This window comes from Leptosomus discolor, chromosome 5 (assembly GCF_034619465.1).
Source record: "Leptosomus discolor isolate bLepDis1 chromosome 5, bLepDis1.hap2, whole genome shotgun sequence".
Taxonomy (NCBI): Eukaryota; Metazoa; Chordata; class Aves; order Leptosomiformes; family Leptosomidae; genus Leptosomus; species Leptosomus discolor.
The window spans coordinates 20941022-20963246 of record NC_141395.1 but is presented as its reverse complement, the minus strand read 5'-3'; the positions used below and the strand labels follow the sequence as shown (position 1 = coordinate 20963246).

The following is a 22225-nucleotide window of genomic DNA, read 5'->3' as shown; positions in this document are numbered from 1 at the left end:
TTACACTTAGCATAAAAATCTAACTATTACACAGCTATACATGCACTACAAAATTTTCTATATAAACCATCCCCGCAGTACTTAATGACCTAAAAAGGAAAAAAAAAATTTTGTAGTTTCGACTCTGGATAGCAGTAATGCAGGTCAGGTCCATGGACCCTTACATATAGGACAACAGACTCAGCACGGTGGCCCCGTATTTGTTAATGGCCCTACTTCCATGGTAAAGTTTTATTTAGGATTTGTTCTCTAATTCACTTATTACATTGTATTCCCCCACTACCATTATTATGTTCTCATAATTAATTCTATTTTAGGTTTCAGGCAATTTTCTAGAAAATTCCTTGTAAATTCACATCTACTAGCATGTGCAATATTGTATGTATTGTTTCTAGAAATGCATGATCTAGTTCACATTTCCATCAAAATACTGGAGAAGAGGTATGTTATAAGAATTCACCAAACATTAATATACTTCATTAAAACTAGCTAAAAAATTATAATTACTTCGTAGATATTCAGTTTATTACCCTATACCACAGTGAATACGTGTATGCATGTGTATACACAGAGAAAAGCAAAAGCACACGGACAGCACTCATTAGCATCTCGCTGTCTTATGCAGAGAGTTCTCACAGTCCATGGGTGCCTAAGCTGCCTTTCATTTGGGATACAGCTAATTGAATGTGGTTTGGTGGAAGCTTCTAACTTCAGTTCTTTTAATTTGTGGTACAAGAAATGGAGTGACTGGCAGATCAACAATTGGCAACAGCAGAATCATATAAATGGGAAAATATGAGCGGGCAGAAATGCAAGGCACATTGTGGAGTGACAAAAAAGAGGAAACCTTGAACAAAAAGCCATTTGTAGATACTTTTTTTAATTCAAAAAATGCCTTCTTTTGCTGTGGATCATTTTCATGACAAGAATGTACATCCTGTGACTAATAAGCCATCACTCTTCTCTATATCAAAAACTAAGGTGGGTAAGAATTATCTAATGAAGAGTAGGAACTAGGATTAAGATTACAAAAACACACTTTTGTGATTAAGATCAATTTGAAATTTATGAATAAATATGCTCACAATGTCTTTGCTTAACTGCTGTGTCTCTCTTGAAGGAGCCTGAAATTTGTAAATATTTTCCTTCAATTTTTCACCTTCAATTTCTGCAAGAGTAAGAAATTTTGGTCCTGAATATGCTCAGAAGAGTTTCAGGTTTGACCAGTCGAAACTGCTTGGCACTAGATCATTCCTGACTGAATAGGCATTTCTTTGTCTTATCACCTGATCAGTTTGCAGCTCCTGAAGCATGATTAACACACACATTTACATGATTAAATGCCTCTGAGAATGCAATGAGGACCCTGCTTTCTTTTAAATGTTGTATCTGGAGGAGAAAGCCTTTCTTTTATGGTGGAAGCTTAATGACCAGAGCCCATGTCTCAAATGTGGGACAATCTGCTTTAAAATTTTCCCTGTAGGAATTCAAACCAATATTTTTGTCACCTTGTAGAACAACCCAGCTGAGGTCCTTCCATTGGGAAAAGGAAAGATTTGGCTAACAGTCAGCAGTCATACTATCCTGTTATACAATGAAGAAATTGATGCACCATTGTCATTGTGGTCATACTCAGTCCTGCTAACCAGCAGCCTATAGGTTTGAATTAGGTACATCCTCCATCTCTTCTACTGACATAATGCTCTTGTGCAGTAAATAAAGCTTGAGCAGGCTACAAAAAGAAGCAAAAGGGATTGGTGATCAGGGAATTCATATGGGAAATTCAGGTTTCAGTCCCTATTTCAAGGCAGTTTCTGCATTTTATCCATTGACTATTGACTGTTAAAAATTATAAACAAGATTTGTAGCAGGGAAAGATTTCATTTTCAAAACAGATGCCTTAATCATTAGGCACCAGCAAAAGTCACGTTCCTTCTTTCTACCACTGCTCAGTGAGCCACAAATTATTTTCCGCACAACAACTATAGCTTCAGAGTAAGAAATGGAGATGCTCCATGAGTATAGAACAGTCCTGTGATTACATTTTTAGAAACAGATTTCAGCAGCTAATTAATCTAATAATCACTAATGAAAATATTTAAATTACTTCTTTCTCAGTAATTTTAATGATATATAGTATTTAAATTAGTAGAATCCAATTACATTTCCAAATTACTTTCAGCAGGGAAGTTGACAATTAAAAATTATCAGAGCTATAATCTATTTTGATATAATACATACATAACTTCATAACTTTTAAAAATGAACAAGCACAGGAAAATTATATAGGACCATTTAAAATGTGGTTTACTACTACCATGAGTAGTGGTAGTATCCCAATCAGTAACATCATCAGAATTAATCTGACATGCGTGGAAGCACAAATCAAGGAGTGAAGAGAGGAGAGTTTTCCTGAGTGTGTATTTCTGATTGTACTGGGACTTCACAGTCAACATCTCAGACTGTATCTGTGTCATATTTTCTTTTAGTGTCATTCATACGGTAATATCACCTGAAGAATCACTGACAGTTAAAATGTATCTGCAGAATAAATTAACAATATCTTCTTCACACTTTACAATTGAGACATCTAGAATGTTTTATGAAAAATCACAGAATCACAGAATGGCAGGGGTTGGAAGGGACCTCTGGAGATCATCTGGTCCAACCCCCCTGCTAAAGTAGATTCACCTACAGCAGGTTGCACAGGACTGCGTCCAGATGGGTTTTGAATATCTCCAGAGAAGGAGACTCCACAACCTCCCTGGGCAGCCTGTTCCTGTGCTCTGCCACCCTCAGAGTAAAGAAGTTTTTCCTCATGTTGAGGTGGAGCTTCCTGTGCTCCAGTTTGTGCCCGTTGCCCCTTGTCCTGTCGCTGGGCACCACTGAAAAGAGTCTGGCCCCACCTTCTTGACACCCACCCTTTAGATGTTTATAAGTGTTAAGGTCCCTTCTCAGTCTTCTCTTCTCCAGGCTAAAGAGCCCCAGGTCTCTCAGCCTTTCTTCGTAGGAGAGATGCTCCAGTCCCCTCATCATCTTTGTAGCCCTCTACTGGACTCTCTCCAGTAGTTCCCTGTCCCTCTTGAACTGGGGGGCCCAGAACTGGACACAGTGCTCCAGATGTGGCCTCACCAGGGCAGAGAAGAGGGGGAGGACAACCTACCTCAATCTGCTGGCCACACTCTTCTTAATGCACCCCAGGACACCATTGGCCTTATTGGCCACAAGGGCACATTGCTGGCTCATGGTTAACTCACTGTCCACCAGGACTCTCAGGTCCTTCTCTGCAGAGCTGCAGTTTATGATTAGGTTTGATAGGTTTAGGTTGACAGCACCCTTGAAACTAATAAAAATGCTATACTAACCTTAAAGACAAATACAGAATGACACATAGGTATATGTTACTCCACTAAGACAGCAATAAATATTTTGTGTTGGAGAAATACGAAGTATTCTGTTTCCTAGAATTGAACTTCAGACACTTTATCCCCACACTTTCAGTATGTCCTCTGGCTATCACTAGTTGCTAAGCAGGGAAAAGGCTGCAAGTGATAGATGGACTTGATCATGATCAGCAGGAAAAAAAGAACAAACCCAGAAGGATCAGGTGTATACCAAGAAACTACACGATTTACAAAAAGAAAAATACCCTGTGCCATTACTGTCATATGCAATCATTATGAATGATCTCAGCGACAGGTGGAATTTGACCAAATTAGCAGTAGAATTTGCTGCTCCTTTGGCAGCAGTAAATTTTGAAACAGTTAACAACGCAACAATAGAATAATGGAACAGCAGAACAATGGAAGGACAGAAGAATGCACTAGCCCTATGTTCTGTAAACATGCCTGAAGAAGATTAGTCTTCTTATGCTATGTACAAAGATAGAATAGATTTGGCCAAAATCCTACACTCAAACCAAGAAACATACATATAATCACCCTCTTCATTACATAGAACAATTAAACTACAATAACTTCTGCTTTGTTCTACACCCAAGTCATGGTTTTGAAGAGTTAGATAAACACTAATACAAACAATCTGAAAAAAAAGAAATATTTTTAAAAGAACGATAAAGACATTTCTGATAAGAAATGAGAAAACATGACTAAATGTGCGATGCAGTCTGTACAAAAAAAAAAGAACTCAGGGTGAGAATTACTAGAATCTTAGCCATATTTACACCCTCAGATCCAAGCACGAGGAAATCACTTATGAAAATTCTTTATGCTAGTTTATGTCTACACTGTAGCATGCAGTACTGTTCAAAAATACCCATGCTAATGCTGAATGAACTAGCATCAGTACTAAGCATAGCACAGACTTAGTCCACTTTGGGGTGGCATGTCTCCACCATGTACAGTTGTGCAGCACAGAGCACTGGGTTCACACAACAATAATGGCTTCAGTATCCACCGTACCTAAATGCTAGCTTGGATTTGTCCATTTGGCACCACGTTGTGCCAGAAAGAGGTACATTTTATTACAGTCACAGCAGGTAACAGATTCAAATATCTTAAAGCTTTGGAAATGACAATGGGTAGTCATATGAAAGGATCTTATGCTGAGATAGAAAGCTTCATAACTTTTTCACCGTAAGGCCATTACTTCACTTCTTCAGTGGTTCTGCTACTATCAGATGGATTATTAGTGATTGATATGAAATTGTTTAGTGATGTTGGTCCGGTATTCAAATGTATTTATGATGTATCTAGAGGTATTTTGACTATATCAAAAAGGTTAAAAGCATTAGAATGAATTGTTAATTTGACTAAAGGCACTCCAGAAAGCAGATGAAAGAGTAAATAAAGTGCACTGATTAAATAAGGATGGAGAAACTTGCACAACCCCTGTACATTTTGTAAGACTTTTGGTATCCAGGGCTATTAAATTGGTTCATTTATTTGTTAATGATTTAACTAAATAAAATGGAAAAAGTATGAATTTTCTAAAAAATTGTCTTATGCATCTTCGTTATTACTCTAAATGCAATACTGTACTACCATTTCATTCAAAACCCATACCTTTACATCAATTTACCTTAAATACCATTACAAGTTTGTATATCTGTTATACAGGAATCAAATAGAGATTTGAATTCAACACTAGTAACCTTAGGAAAAAAAGAAAAGCATCACACTATTTTAAATGTAGAAACAGTCTTACCTCTTTGCTTTCTTCCAGGTCTGACTCGCTGCTGAACTCCTCTGTATTTAAATTTTCAAAATCTGATTCCCCAACAGCAATTGGCACTGTCACAGTGAGACTTGGGTTGTTTATGAATGACATGTAATCACTTTCATCAACAACATATTTTTCCACGCTGCTGCCTATGCCACTGGTAGTTCCATTCCCTTCTTTAAGATAGGCAAGGTTTTTACCTATTTCTACTATTGTGTGGTTGGAAATACAGCTGTCTTTTTTGTTGTTTAGGTCTTCAAGAGGTTTGATTTCATCTAAAACTTTCTGCTTTCTAACAAAGGCTTTTTGGATGAATTCACGCATTTTTCTCTTCACATAATCTATGCCTTTCTGGATCCTTGCCACAGCAATCTGTAGGTTGTTCATTTCATTATCATCATCTGTAGCAGCAAGATTGTCTGAACTAAATGAGCTCAGCAGCAAGGCCAAAAAGAGGTTGAGTACCTGAAAGACAGTAAGGAGAAAATGTACTGGATCTCTTATTTTTATGTCATAAAAGTAATTCCAGTATGGGTTGTTCAATATGACATAATTTTTATTTCACAGCTAGCACTTTATTTCAACCCACCTTCCTGCTGTTCTTTCCAGTCCATAATCCCTGTCCCCTATATTTTGTTCTAACTTGCCAAAAACATTTTTAGCTGGTTTAACTTGACTAATATAGGTGAAAATCTGAGCTGTTCCTTGACATTCTCCTACACACTGGAAGCAGGGCAGGTCTGCTCCTTAAAATGGAGAATGACATAAGGAGGCAGGATACAACATGATGTAGTAATTTATGCAAGATATACCCACTGTAGTGTTCATAAGCGAGAGGAATGCAGGCAGGCTCCAGTCTTCTACAGTTCAACAGACCATAGTTTCAATGACTCTAATTCAGAATATAATAAACTCACTTATTTGCCAAGAATTTATCAGTCTATTTTTGCTTTGGGCAGGAAAACCAGCTAAGAGATAAAGAGTCCACAGATGTGATACACCTCAATTTTACGAAACTATTTCAGCTTTCTCGCCTGAAATTTTACAAACATACAAGGGAAATTTGGACTACATGTAATTATGACAGACTACATGCAAAACTGATGAAAAAATAATATTTAAATTATATTTTTTAATTCTTCCTGTTCAAACTTGCAGAGTATTTTAGAAGGTATACCACAAGAGTCTCACGTTAGTCCTGTTAAACTTGGTATTTATGCCTGTGGATAAGCATATTTATAAAACTCATGGATGATACCAAAAGGAGAAGGGATGCTAGCATTCAACAAGAAAGAACTACAATTAGGCATAACCATGGTACATTGGTGAAATGATTCAAAGTCAATATGGCATTTAATTCTGAAGTACTAGTGTGGAAATGTTGGTTACAAAAACTAAAAAGTAGGTGTGAAAACTGGCAAGGTGGAAGCACTGCAGAAAAGGGCATATAGGCTGCATCAGGAAAGCGATGTTGGTACAGAAATTTCACTTGGGGACATACCACAAGGAATGTTTGGTGTAAGACATGGAAGTATAATTATTCTTAATTATTTGGTACTTGTCCCAAAATGCTGTTTGGAAGGAATTCAAAGGCCAATAGCAAAAGGGATAAGTAGTTTAGAAATCATCACCTATGAGAAAAAATGAACAGCTAGGTTTATTTTGTTTCAGAAAGAGAAGTCTGAAAGTGGAAACAGTAAGCCTTTAAGTATTACAAATGTTGTCATGAAGACTGACTATTTTCCATCACTATTGAGCCCAGTCAGTTTAATTGGCTGTAAAAGGTGATTTCTTAGACCTTTTTTTTAAAAGGCATTTTTAAACATAAGCATAATTCAGCACTGGTCTTACTAAAAAGGTCATAAACTTACTGAAAATTTAAAAGAAAAGGTAGACAAATGTTTTTCATAAATGATTAAGGTATATTTGAACCTGGTTTAGAGAAAGGGCAAATGAATTACATGATATCCTAAAGTCCTTCTCTAGTCTTCATCTCTGATTTCTAAATAATGAAAAATGGTTCTAATGGTTTTTAAAAATCCCCACTGATTACGTACCACGAGGTTGCCAATCACCATGACCATCATGAAGACTGTAAGGCACATAGTTTGGCCAGCAACCTCCATGCAGTCCCACATTGTTTCTATCCATTCTCCACACAGCACTCGAAACACAATCAAGAAAGAGTGGAAAAAGTCATGCATGTGCCAGCGTGGAAGTTCACAGTCGCTAGAGATCTTGCAGACACATTCCTTGTAGCTTTTCCCAAAGAGCTGCATCCCAACCACAGCGAAAATGAACACAATGATAGCCAGCACCAGGGTCAGATTCCCCAGAGCTCCCACTGAGTTGCCAATAATCTTAATCAGCATATTTAGAGTTGGCCAAGATTTTGCCAATTTGAAAACTCGAAGCTGCAAAACAGAAGAATAGTATGGTTATTCATGTTACTAACTGCAATGAAATTATTGCTATACATTTCATTTTTCAGTAACTGTGTCTAAGTAATGTCTCATGTAATCTTTAGAAACTTTAATCACAAAATTTATGTTTCCAGTTCTTTGTACAGCACTAGACATCAGCAGTCTTAAGTCCCGATTCAAGTCATAAGAAATCAAAAATACCATCTCTATGCTCATTTCAATTACATTGCAATTATCACAAAGTCTCCAGTTCAGACTTTGCCTCTTCTGGTGACTTTAATTATCTATAAACAAGTTGCACTTGTTGGACAAAGCAGTCTTTCTCCTTTAGTTAACTCTGAGAGAATATTACTAAAAATAAACCCGTATATATGAAATGTGATCCGTTTAATAGCATTGTAAGTGTATAGACTCTTCCAGGTCTGTTTCGTCTTAACTGGAAGAGAGATGGAAGAAACGGTTTCCCTAGAAAGAGAAACAAGCTAGAGCCGTTAATGATCTACAAGTTACTCGCAAGTGTCTTTAAATATCTTTTCTGTCATTTAAAACAAGCGTAATGTGTCTTACAAAGTTTGTCATACAACAATAAGAAAAACAGACAAAGGAAAGTGTTAGATTAAAGTACAACTTGAAACAGACAAAAATGAAATTATTTGGAAAGATACAGCAAGTGTTCAGACAATTGAAAGAGGAGAACACTAAAAGGAATCTAAATTTAAATCTTATTTCATGGATGAGACATAAATAAAATATATAGATGGAAAGTTAAAGGCAGAATTCTATTACTGAGACAGAAGTCAATCCAGACAGATATCAGACTTTGGACAAAAAGCAATATAACGCTATACAGAGAAACAGCAAAGGGACTCATTTAAACCGCCTCTTTTTTTTTTTTTTTTTTTTAAAGCAGGTTTACTTAACTTTAAATAGAAATTAAACATTTTTTGCTTTATTTAAGGCAAAAGTTTAACTTGATAACTAGGAACTCTAACTTCATGTCTTTTATTATGTAGGTCTTTTCAGAAGAGGATTTGAACATCAACTTGCACACTAGCCTAGTCTTCAGCAAGACCAAGGTTTTTAAGTTCCTATTCATGACAGAAATATCTAATAATAGACAGAGATATTGTAGTCACTTCCAAACAGAAAAGCCGTTAGACAGTGGCTGGACCCTTGCAGAAGATGGTAAGGAGAGGACTGGTAGTGATGAAAAATCCCTATCCAAAGAAAAATCTTAACACTACTCCCTTCTGAAACTAACTATGTAAGCAAACTGGTAATGGAAACTGTCAGCTAAAACTGTCAATAAAGTTTTATTAACTAATACCTTATTTACTAAGTGATTTATTAATCTTCAGTTGCAGGTAGTGAGGACCTGTGGCTCTTGCATTTTGTATTCCCTCATCTAGGGAGAAAAGACTCTAAGAGATACTACTATTTAAAAAAGAGATAATGCTTAAAGTATACTCACTGCAAGAACAGAATTGATGTTGACAATGTCTTAAAGAAGAAATAGACGTTACTAAGATAATATGTAAACCAAAATTGATGTAATAGATGCCACCTAAAAATGCACAACATACATGCACAAATAGAGAAATATAGAAATGTGGTTTATTTTATATATTTACCAATCGAAATGATCGAAGGACAGATAATCCTTCTACATTTGCAAGGCCAAGCTCCATTAAACTAAGACTCACAATAAAACCATCAAAAATATTCCAGCCCTCTTGGAAATAATAATAAGGATCCATGGCAATTATCTTGAGAAACATTTCTGCTGTGAAAATTCCAGTAAACACCTGCAAAGAAAATACAGTTTCTTAGTCCAGTTTAATGAGAAAAAAAAAACCAAAAAACTAATGGTATCAACTTCTGCTAAGTTATACTTCAGCAAGCAATCCATGATAAATCTGAATAGCTTCTCCATATACATTGGGGTTAGGAATTAAATTCCGATTGAAGCTTACATATGCATCACAATGTTGGGTTTCCAAACAAAAAGAGGTAAATCAGAAAAATATGCTTTTTATCTAGCCTGCTAATATGCATGTATAAATACTGATACACACAATCTCTTCTGATTTTAATGTTCAGTTTTTCCTCCTTAGATCTCATCTTTGCCCTTGGGGCTTTTAGGGATAAAGATAAGTTTATAAGACAGACAATAATTTTATTAAGAAAAAAAACTATAATGAAAGTTGAGCAGAACTATTCTTCAGGATGACCTGCGGAAGGCATTGTCACCATTTCACCATTTCCTGCAGATTTGCAGTAAATCTGTCATTCTTACTAGATCTTTCCCCTCTGGAATTCTGTCAACACCCAGGACCTCAGGATGTGCTAGTGAGGGGCAGAAGAGGTGTGGGAATGGAACTGAAAGTTTTTATGATTTGTAGGTATATATCCAAGAAAAAATAGTAGATAAATTCCTTTAACCAGCTTCAGTGACAGAAGATGAAGGTTTTAAAAATCAAAATCCATATTGACTCAATAAATCTTACTATCTTTTGCTCCACAAAGCAAGAGTGGTGAAATCCACAAAAGTCAACAAAGAGGGATTCAGTAGAGCATAAATTTAAATTCAGCACAGCATAAATTTAAATTCAGCCATCCCGAGCTTATGAATATCTAGTCAACCCTTTCTTTTAAACACATGTACATAGGTCACAGAAGAATTATTTAAGAAACAGGCATTTCACATACATGGCACATCACGAAAGACTTACAAGATTTCCTACGGAAAGCACACCACTAAACTGTTCTGTCATTGGATAGTGTTCCATGGCCATGAACAGGGTGTTTAGGACAATGCAGATAGTAATGGCCAGATCAACAAATGGGTCCATCACAATCAAATTTACAATATGTTTGACTTTCAGCCAGGGAGTACAGCAGTCCCAAATCAAGCAAGTGTTAGCAAATTTATACCAGCATGGCGGGCACTTCTGTCTGGATTCTTCCAGTTCTAGAGAGAAAAATGAAAATAACATTTTAAACATATTTCTGTGTTCCATTTCCTTGAGGTACTGTCAGTCAAAATAAATTACAATTCAAAATAATGTTCCACTATGTTTTAAATCTTATGTAAAAAGAATACTAAATATTCAGTAGATAAAAAAAACATTCACAAGCAAATGCCACATAGGATGCAAACCAGAAAGTTGCCTTAGAAATCTGACATACAGGCTGGGTGATAAGTGGATCGAGAGCAGCCCTGCAGAGGACTTGGGGATGTTGGTGGATGAAAAACTGAATATGAGCCATCAATGTGCACTCGCAGCCCAGAAAGCCAACCTCATCCTGGGCTGCATCAAAAGCAGCGTGGCCAGCAGGTCAAGGGAAGTGATTCTCCCCCTTTGTTCTGCTCTGGTGAGACCCCACCTGCAGTACTGCATTCAGCTCTGGGGCCCCCAGCACAAGAAGGATGTGGACCTACTCAAGCAGGTCCAGAGGAGGGCCACGAAGATGATGAGGGGGCTGGAGCACCTTCCCTATGAAGACAGACTGAGACATTTGGGGTTGTTCAGGCTGGAGAAGAGAAGGCTCTGGGGAGACCTTATAGTGGCCTTCCAGTACTTAAAGGGGGCCTACAGGAAAGGTGGGGAGGGACTCCTGATCAGCGAGGGTAGTGATAGAACAAGGGGTAACAGTTTCGAACTGAGAGGGGAGATTTAGATTAGATACTAGGAAGAAATTCTTTACTGTGAGGGTGGTGAGGCCCTGGCACAGGTTGCCCAGAGAAGCTGTGGCTGCCCCCTCCCTGGCAGTGTTCAAGGCCAGGCTGGATGAGGCTTGGAGCAACCTGGTCTGGTGGAAGGTGTCCCTGCCCATGGCAGGAGCGTTGGAACTAGATGATCTTTAAGGGCCCAAACCATTCTAAAACTCTATACATAGAAGGAATAAAGTATTTAAAAGTTTCCTCATGAAAGATAAACATTTAGAAAAAACCTGAAGTCAGACAACTATTTAGAAAGTATTATGGTCCACATCTGCAAAACTGCTTATTATTACCTTCCTATTTGCTGTTTTAGGCATAGTCATTTAAGATTCAAAGTGATGTTTTGCCCTTTCTTATAAGTAGTTGTTTAATTCCATGATTCAGATTCATTGTATTTAGCCTTACAGAGAGAACAACATGATCCTTCCTTTGTGAAACAGTACGTCTGTTGAATTGTTAGAAGGGGATTTTTTACTGCAAGAAGCATAGGCATTTTAGTAACCTAAAGAGAGCTTTTACCCCAAAACTTAACTTCTCTAGAGAAACACTGAATTGATCAACTGCTTTCTGCTTGCATTTAACTTGGAAGTTTTCTGCTTCCACCCCAAACCTATTAGTATATTGAAAGCTTGACTGCTCTTCCAAATATATCAGCCCATCTTTAAAAATAATAACTCTATATACAAATCTCACCTTGCCTATACCTTTTAGGCTGAAATAGCTGCCTTAAAACACCACTACTACTTAATGGATCATACATTTAATAGCACTTTATGTCATACAAAAATTCTGTGTTACATACCTTCCATTGTGTTTGTAAGCATGCTGGCTATACTCATTGCTCTTTGCCTTGCACTAGGATCTGTTAGATAGTCCATAGGAACATGATAAGAACTAGACCGTCTCTTTCTTAAGTCAGTTTCTGTAGTAGTGCCCTAAAAATAAAACACTGATAAAATAGCCTATTGATTGTTCATTTAATAGCACTGTAAATTATCATAGAAGTATAATGACTTAAAACACTCTGCTGTCCTGCAACACGCTCCATTTCTGTTGTGGTTTTGCAATAGACTAACGCATGCCTAACTTTGTATATAGTAAATAGCCAAATACATCAGTAGGATCGGACTGGTGCTTAAAGAATATGTTTTTTGCTGAAACAGGGCTGAGGCATTAAAACAGATTTTAGACTATAAACGGTTTTTAGACTATAAAAAGTTCCAAAATGCTTGTCAATGAGCTCTGCTGTAGAAACCTTTCTAATTAGGCAGTGAAGTCTTTTTCTGAACATGAAAATGCACAGCCAGCACAGCTAGCAGTAAAAGCCCAAGGAGTAAGTGTATTTTCTTATGATAATTCTTAATTTCAAATTAAGAATTATCAAACAAGATAAAATGTTTTCAAATAAAAGAAAAGAAAAAATATTTAACAATGTTGACGTTTCCAAAAAAAAAAAAACCCAAGAAAAATTAACTATGTTACAGGAACACTGTCATAACCCATGTAAGTTGTACTATAAGTCTTAAATCAAAAGTTTCATATATGGTCAGCAGGAAGTTAAATACTCATTTAATATATTCCATTAAGTAAATAAATTTTTTTTTCATTTTGATATGCTATCTGATGTACAAATACAGAACCTTCCAATTAAGTCTTCAGTTAGCATAAAGAATCAACACATACTACATTTATTCAGTGGTTTACTATGCTATTCTGTTAATTGTCAATAAATTAGCATATATTTTCACATATTTAGTTAAAGAGAGCTAGACAATTTTAGTTTCTATTTTAGCTTATAACTGGAATATATGAAAGGAGCATTCACAGCCTGGCCAGAAACAGAATCATTGCCAAGTGACTAAATTTTGTAGAAACAGTAGCTGATCATACAGGGAGACGACATCATGCCTGAGCTATTGCGGACTTCCTTACGTTGCTAGCAGTGGCTGCTTTATCAATCATCACCTCTGGCAGAAGCTGTCCAGTAGGTGACGTCAAAGCTGGCGGCCCACCGACTAAAGAAACTACTCCATTGCAATCCACAGTGCTGTGCATCTTCCCATTTGCTGGAAGTGGAGGTACTGTCCTGGATGACCTACTGGCCTGACTAATGTTGCTGTTGCGCCGTTCACCATGTCTATGAGGAACAAAGAGAGAATCTCTTCTGCTCTCATTGTCTTCAAAAGTGCTGTGCTCATCATCAGCAAAGTCATTTTCTGATCCTACGTCCTTTGCTCGACCTCTGAAGCTGAAAAGACTTGTTCTGCTATTGCGCCTTGGGGAAAACAGGGAGCCGCGAATGCTCAGCAAAGACTGTAGGCAAATAAAAACAACGATTGTCAGATGAAAATCTGTTTAAATATAATGTTTTATACAGAGTAAAAAGTCACAGTGTTAATATGTCTTAAAGGGTAAGGTAATCTACAAAGAAATGAACTGGTACAACCCCCCTAATACACTCCCTTTTGGGTAGAAAACAAAGAGCACATAAGTGACAGACAAAGACTAATTATTTTACTACTTTGGATACATGAAATCAATTGGTTTAATTAGAGTAAAAGAAACTGCTTGACAGAATTGTTTCCTCTGCCATTCTGCCTGTTTTATCACCAACTGTTCATAAACTGAATAAGCACGTCTAGACACCATTTACCCCAGGTTGGCATTAGTCTGAGAGGTTGAGTAAATAAACTTTTAGGCAAATTTCCTGTGACTCAGTCTGCACACAGAGGTAGCTCCCAAGTACCACCTAGTTCAGAAAACATACATATTTTTTCAGATACTATTCAAGTAGGCCACAATAAGGTTTTTATTTCTTTTTTAAAGTCTTAGCTATCCTGAATATGCAAAGATATGCCTGTAATTTTGTATGAACAGTCTCACTAATCTTCATCAGTTTACTCATGTGAGTAAATGTTCTGCTATAGGAGGATCTTTTCAGGATCAGAGTCAAAATAATGCTCTAATCTTGCAAATAATTATACAATGTTCTTTAAATCATAGCAGTGATTCTCTTGACTTGATTAGCATCAGCATTTGATTTCACCCAAGACCTCTATGAACAGCAGAGATGATACATAACGAAGCAGTGTCTTTGTTTCTCTTCTGCAACTTATCTTTATGGACCTGAGCCCCATTGTTCTAGGTACTGCAAAATGCAGAACAAAAAGGCACTCTGCAAAGAACTTATCATCTAAGCGTAACACAACAGATGGATACAAAAAGAGAGGGAGTACAAGGAGGCAAAATTGATGGTATGATAAATAGTGGTCTTAGCTCACCTGAAGTCACTTCCCTGTCAAGCTTTCTGTAGGCAGCATGGTAAAAGAGAGTTTTAAAGAGGGATTTGAGGAAAGCAATGAAGTGTTCTGTGGAAACTCATGGGAGCTTCTTCCAAGCATGAGGGGCAGCATACCAGAAAGAGCTCAAAGAAACTAGTTTGAAAATTTAACAGGAGGTTATAGATGCTGGCATGGGTCAGTCAAAGCTGGGACTTGACTTGTTTACTGTAAGTAGACAAGGTGGGTTGGGAAGAACTTTAGGCACAGTATGTTTTATGGTATTAAAAAAATATCTTTAGGTAGATATGTTTACTAGCAGATTAGGTAAAAGCAATGAGATAGGTTAGTGCTCTTTGCAACAACATTCTTGATGAATACAGCAGGAATTGGGACATGGAAAGAGGTCCAAGTTTAAAATTATTCACAGTTGTGGGTCCAGAGTAGAGTTTAAAAAAAAAAAAAAAAAAAAGAGGTAGAGAAGGGAAATAGCAAAAGGCCTTTTGGACATCCCTTAGAAAACTGTCAAAGGGGTAAAAGGATCTTCTAAAGCACAACTAAACCAGGAGAATTGAAAGGAGATGAAATCATGAATGTTAGGAAGATTACGTTTTCAAGAAGAACACAATGGTAAAATACATTGAAGGCAAGTGAAATGTCAAGGAAAATGTCAAAGATGAGATATAAACCTGAGTTTTGTCTAGGAAAAGCTTATTAAAAACTGGTGAGTGGAACTTCTGTTGAGTGGCTAGAATCCAGAGTGAAAAGGAACTAGGGTTGGATAGGAGAGAGGATTGCTAGACTGTCATAGTAAACAGCTGTAAATTAACTTGATGAAAAGGTAAGAGAAGCAAGTTGTTTGAGGAATGCTTCATTTCTTACAAGATGGATGAATTGAGCTGCAGCTGAATAAGGCTGCAGTTTGAATGAAGACACAAGCAAGAATATGCATCTAAGGGATCAGATGAGTCTTCAACATGAAGTTGAAGTCAGTGGACATAGGTGTGAAAATTTGTATAAGGAACAGAATGAATCACGAACTAACTAAATTCAGCAATGAAGTCTTACAGAGATTAGTTAGACAGTTAACAACAAAAAATGGTGGCAGACCAAGGGGGAGGGGAGGAAAGGATGCAGTACTATTAAAAAAGGAAGTACATTAGGAAGCAAGTGGAAGGAGGAGTTAACTTGGCAGAAATAGGAAGCTAGAAAAATTATATTCCCACCACAGTCTGATCTGAGGAGGCCAGTCCTTAAGAAAATATTGGATGAAGAGGTCTGAGCTTCTTTGAGAGTGGGAGCTGAGGAAAGTGATACATGAAGAGAATATGAATGCTCATGATCTATTCAGTGATGAAACAGGCTTTCCAGAGACAGTAATAGAAGATGATTAAAAAGGATGGAATGAGTTTAATAATAGTGACTAAAAACAGGGAGAAAGCAAGTCATAAAGTCCAGGGAGAATCAAAGGTGAGGATAAAAAGAAGAAGCAGATTGAGGCACACAAAGGGGCAGAAAAAGGATAGAATGGATGTGAGAGCTGGACTTGTGCTGAGGGGAGAGTTGGAGGTGGGCAAATGAGAGGAGCTCTGAAAACTGTAGAAGGGATAACATAACAAATCTATCACATGAAATAAATGTCTGGATGGAAGATGCAGATGGCTCTCTGAGTCACTGGTGTTTCAATGTCAGAGAACACATGCAAGGACACATTGCCACACATATTTCCACCTTCTTTAAGATAGCACAATTAATGACCTCACATCAATTAATTTGTCAAATTTCACATGAACATTTATGCAATTTCTACTGGGTTTTTTGCATCCCAAATTTTAGTACTTTTCTCATTTAAAATATGAAATTCCTTTGTATGTGTGCACCAAATTTTGAAGCCACTGATCATGCTGAATACATCCATCTTGATGGGGAGATAGGTCCATTTTCATTATGAAACTTGGAATACAACTAATTTCAATTAATACACGTTATTTTGATTTTTCACACATAAATTCAGAATATAAACAAAATCTCTCAAATTCTTACAGTTTCACCTTCGGCTGCAAGTATTAACTTGGTCATATACTGATTTAAGATATTAAAGAATCTGTGGTATCTTTTGCAAGAATTGACCAAACTACTTTACAGGCTTTGGTTTATATGATGAGTAGACAGCAAAGGTCTTTAAGAGGTAATAATACTATGGTACCTGGTGTGGGGAAGAGAATCTCTTTTCATATGTCAGTCTATTCCCCTCAATGGAAAATCGGAAACCTTTCTTTTTGATGCTGTCCTCTGATTCGGATTTGTGAAATTCTTCTCCAGCCTTCTCCTCGCCTTCAGATTGTTCTTTTTGCTTTTTTTTCTTTCTTCTATTCCTCCTCTCTTTAGCACTCTTTGAGCTTAGTTTTGATGCCTCAGAAGAAGTTTCAGAGAATCCACCTATTCCACCTACTCCACTATAATCTCTTGAGTCAGCTGCTGCAGCTGCTGCTGCCGCCTATACGTACAAGCACATATGAAATTTACAACATTTATACAAACACACGCCACTCATTATGTTAAATTTATTGCCATTCCTACAAAAAATAATGATTTTGAAATACAAGCAATGATCCCACTTCACTGAACCCAGCATATCATAAGAAGTATGATTTGTGAAATACTACAGGAACCATAATTTGCCACTGCTCCATAAACCAGGAGTTAGAGCAGTCCAAGGAAAATCTGCTGTCAGAGAACCAAGTTAATGAGCATCTGTTTTACATTGGAACAATATGTTGCAACTACAATAGTTTTGCTTCTGTTACTTAAGTAAGCAGAATTCCTGTTTGGTTTTTTTCCCCCCACATCTCCATCTCCATTTCACAGAATCACAGAATGGTTGAGGTTGGAAAGGAACCTCTGGAGGTCATCATATCCTGCTCCCCAGCACAGACAGGGTCACTTAAAGCAGGTTGCCCAGGACTGTGTCCAGACGGCTTTTGATTATCTCCAAGGATGGTGATTCCACAAGTACTCTGGGCAACTTGTTCAAGTGCTCAGTAAAAAAGTTAATTTCCATTTCCAATTTGAAAATCCAGTAGTTTGGCTTATTGGTTATCACTTGTGTCACAAATTAACAGGTTTACTCAAGCCAGCAGAAACAGTGCAATGGAAAACATTCAAGATTGTTTGCACAACAAAGGAATTTATAAGACTGAAGGTAATATATCGTTAGGAGTAGGGGAGTAAAAGTTTTCTAATATGTGGACATAAAGCATCCGATCATAGTCATGAATGGAAGAAGGAATTTTACTTTACAGGGATACCTGAGCTTCTTCCTGTTGCTTTTTCAGTTGTTCAAGCATTTGCTGAAATTCTGCTTCTTTCTGTTCTGCTTCTTCCATGGTTGCTTGATTCTGTTCTTCATAGGCCATGGCAACCACAGCCAGGATCAAGTTAATCAGGTAGAAAGAACCCAGGAAAATGACCAAAACAAAAAATATCATATATGTTTTCCCAGCAGCACGCAGTGTCTGGAGAAAAAGAGATAATACACATTTTTAGTAGACTTTTAAATACTGTTGCATAATATGGTAGCATCTGTGTTATAATCTAGAAATACATTATAAGATTGCTTTGTGTTAGCACAAGATTATTTAATTACTTTTTCCATATACAAATAGTATTATATCCTGTGTACATGTGAAAAAAATCCAAGTTTTGTGTTTACTATGGTCACGGTAAATAAGATTCTGAAGTTTGAATAATTCAGAACTTCTACCAATAAGAATCTGTAGTAGCAGTTGCTGCCCCCACTATACGTCTATTTTATAGCCTTTAAATCTAACAGTAGTGGGGCCACTAACCAGCATCTTACCTTTTTGTCTCATCAGTCCCAAACTACAATGCCACAAAGACAGTGCAGTATATAAAATGTCACACTGCACCACACCCTTGTCCTTCAGGTTAAGCATATGTGTAGTTCAGGGACAAGAAATAACCTTTTCAAAGACAACATATTTGTACTAGACTGCAAACCAGTTTAACTAGCATCTATTTAATGCATGTTTGGGTAAGAAGCTTTAACAACAACTTTACTCATTTGTGAAAAGAAACAATAATGCTTAACCACCTTCATAAAACAGCAGCTATTTCTCATTACGTATTTGAGTAGCGCATGGGAACCTAAATCATGAACAAGGGCCCTATTGTTTTAGACAGCTTACATATATGAAATAAAAGATGATTTCTGTCCCAAAGGCCTTAGGGACACGTGAATGAAAATAACTATGCAAGACTATGTAGTAATGGTATTGGTGATGGTGCTGTTTATTTTAATAAGTCCTCACCAGCTGGTAAAGATTCTCCCAAAAGTCCTGAGTCATCAATCGAAACAGTGACAAGAATGCCCAACTGAATGTATCAAAACTTGTGTAGCCATAGTTGGGGTTTCTACCAGCTTTCACACATATATATCCTTCTGGACATTGACTACAAAAGAAGAGGAAATGCTATTTTTAACAACTACTCTAAATTACGATATGCTATAGTAAATCACAAAATCATTCAGGAGTACCAGTTGCTAATGAAATTATGAACAAGTAAAATGTTATTCTACACACTAAGATAAAAATATATATCTTATTTGTTTTCAACTTTTAATTCCATTTCCTAATAATATTTCAATGCTTTAATAATATAACTGATACTAATCTACCCTTCCCCACAATTTGCCATATCAACACACCTCCACCAGGACAAGAGAAGAATGTCAATTAGTATGGGTGATGATAAACAGTTGTCAGCAGGCTGGCAGCAACACTTATGCACATAACATTCATGTAGTTACCTTTACAAAATTAGTCTAAGATGCTGACGAAAGTGCCTGTGTAAACTCAAATCACATAGATGGTTATAATTAGGTATAGCTTCAATTGCAAAACATCGGTAATTTCCAGCTCTATAGTATAGTTGATACTAGAGTTGACCACCTGAGCTATTCTAAGTAGCTAATTATTTTTTCTTGATGCATAATGAAAGATTATGAGTTTTCTTACCCTGCATCTGAGCTATTGCCACACAGCAGAGCATCATTTTGTCCTTCCAAGAAGTAGAAATGATCTGTTTTTAAAAAAATAAATTAAAAAGGTGATGAGAAAGACATCATTTATTCCTAATGGAAATCGAGCAATGATATAGACTTTTACACTCTAAAGAAATACGCAGAGCTAACAAACAGTTTAACTGAAATATATAATGATTAGGAATGAAAAAAACATGGAAAATTCTATTTTGACTGAAAATTACTTCCTCTAGACTCTTGAAGTTGGCCTTTCTTTAGAAAATAGAAAGGTAGTTGTACAGCTAATTCTCAGTAATCTACTCAAATGAGTAAGATACAATGCGTGGAATATTGAATTGTGTATGTCAGCAAATGAGTGAACAAACAGCACGAAAACGAGACAAAGGATGAGGGCGATTCCCTGCCTTTGTTCATCCATTTTGATATATATCATTTAGTGTTATTCATTTATAATTATTCATTACATACTACTTTATCCAAATATTACTTGAAAAAGTACTAAAATTTTTGCAGCATGAAAACATAACACTACACGCACAAGAAATTGCTAACTGGATCTTGACTTGAGCAGCTGAGGGAGAAACCAAGCTGTTATTGTATTCTACAAAAAATTACTACACAAAATTCTGTAGCAGAGGAATGTACTTGAAGTATCATCTGTATGTATTTTGTTAATATGCTGGCTATTAAAATGAGGTAAAATATAATTGAAAGAGATGGAAGTCTTCAAAGCCCCCAGCACATCCTTTTCTTTTCTCTGTTCTGCTTTGAGGCAAAAAGAGAAAACCAATTTGCCATCAATTCCTAGACTGGGATTTTACGGTAAAATGGGAATCTCTAGCGGAGATTTTTGGGTCAGGTGGCATATTAAACTAAAGTTGCCAAAATTAGGTATGTTCTGGCTGTTCCCAGGAAGCAGATGGTTCCTTGAGATTCACTGCCAGCTGGCAGGGACGAGCTTAGCTGGCGTGAACTAACTGAGGGCTAATGCTAAAGAGACAAGCAGGGAAATGCAACCAGTTCCTAGTGATTGCTTCTACTCTGTCACCACTGGTATATGATAGAGACAGCATAAAATCTGCTTATTTTAGAGAGAGAGATATATTATGTGCATAACTTATGCATCTGCAATCTATTCTCAGATATCAGATAAGAAAACAGTGGATTTTCAGACAGTCCGATGCTCACATAGTCATGCCCTGTGAGAGATCTAACAACTATTTTAAAAGGTTAAAAAGTTTAAAGATGCAGGTAGGTTCCAAGCTGGATTTTCAAAGTTGTCTGTGGGCCTAATTCACATTCTTGTGTGGCACAGCTCCTCCTCTGGTAAGCAGAGGATCCAGTTAAACCACCCAGTCTGCTCAACTCTCAGCCCACTATTTTGAAAGACATTTAAATCATAAATTTTTTAATACAAAGATGATAGTGATAAAGTAAAAAAAACAGTCAATATGAGTTTATAAAAAAGTATGTCATACATAAAACTGTTCCTGTCTCCTGCCAACTTAATAACAGGACAAGTCATGGGTACAAGTCCCATGTGACAATTTCATAAGCAAATAAATGAGATATTTTCTGGCTGGAATCATCACAAAATACTTGAAAAAAGATTCTCAGAGAGTAGCTGCCAGTGGCCCAATGTCAATTCATAAGGGCATCTTTCTGAAGATCCTGCAGGGATCTGTGCTATACATGTTTTTTGTAACAAGTTTCATTACCAACACAAGACATGAAAGAATAGAAAAAATGCATCAAGTATTCTGAAGACATCAAGCTAGGAGAGAAGACGATTGAAATTTAGAATGACCTTTACAAACTGACAAGCTGGTCCAAAAGCAATTTGATTTATTTCAACAGAGACAAGTGGAAAATGCAGCAGTTGACAAGGCAAAATCAAATATGTAAATGCAAAGTAGACAGCCACCGCTGTACAAAAAAGATGCAGTGACTGTCATGAACTGCAAGTTGACTGTGAATCAACAGTATGGTGCTGATATAAAAATGATGTAATTTTGAGATGTGTTAATAGGAATGTTACATATAGGGCAAATGAGGTAATTACTTCTAATTTGTACCTTTATTAGAGGAGTAAGTACCAGATTTGAGCATGTCATTAAAAAAATAACAACCAACCAAACAAACAAACAAAAAAAGCCCCCAAAACCCTCAAAAAACCCAAAATCATAATAAAACCAAACAAATAAAATTGAAAACCCCAAATCCCAGACTAACTGGAAAGAGTTCAAAAAAAGAAAAAAAAAAGTGAAAATAGGTATAGAAAATGCAAAACAGAAAATAGGATTGCTTGGTTCAGAAAAGACTAGAAGTAAAGAAGATAACAGTTTTAAAATATCATACAGACTAATACAAAGTAGTCTATGATTATCTTATTCCTAAATCCACAGCAGAAGCAGTAATATATTCAATCTGAAATTAGGAAAATTTAGATCAGATATTTAGAAAAAGCTTTCTATTTGTGTGATGTAGTACCAGAAGCAACTAAGGGCAATGGAATGGAATCTGTTCTTCAGATGTTTTTAAGAAAAAGTTATCA

The 22225-nt window shown here is 36.6% G+C and overlaps 1 protein-coding gene across 8 annotated transcripts in view; it reads right to left on the bottom strand.

Annotated features, from left to right (window-relative positions):
• Positions 1-22225, bottom strand: part of LOC104351730 (sodium channel protein type 2 subunit alpha) — a 54998-nt gene that overhangs the window by 22096 nt on the left and 10677 nt on the right. For 3 of the 8 annotated variants that reach the window (XM_086465909.1, XM_086465911.1, XM_086465910.1), the window contains exons 7-16: positions 19646-19709; positions 18938-19079; positions 17915-18121; positions 16813-17103; positions 13261-13641; positions 12131-12263; positions 10337-10575; positions 9236-9409; positions 7239-7595; positions 5167-5646 (exon numbers count right to left, since the gene is read on the bottom strand). In XM_086465909.1, the coding sequence (XP_086322035.1) occupies positions 5167-5646; positions 7239-7595; positions 9236-9409; positions 10337-10575; positions 12131-12263; positions 13261-13641; positions 16813-17103; positions 17915-18121; positions 18938-19079; positions 19646-19709 (2468 nt within the window). Of the gene's footprint in view, positions 1-5166; positions 5647-7238; positions 7596-9235; positions 9410-10336; positions 10576-12130; positions 12278-13260; positions 13642-16812; positions 17104-17914; positions 18122-18937; positions 19080-19645; positions 19710-22225 lie in introns of all 8 variants that reach the window. The other 5 variants (XM_086465913.1, XM_086465912.1, XM_086465916.1 and 2 more) reach the window with 3 other exon arrangements.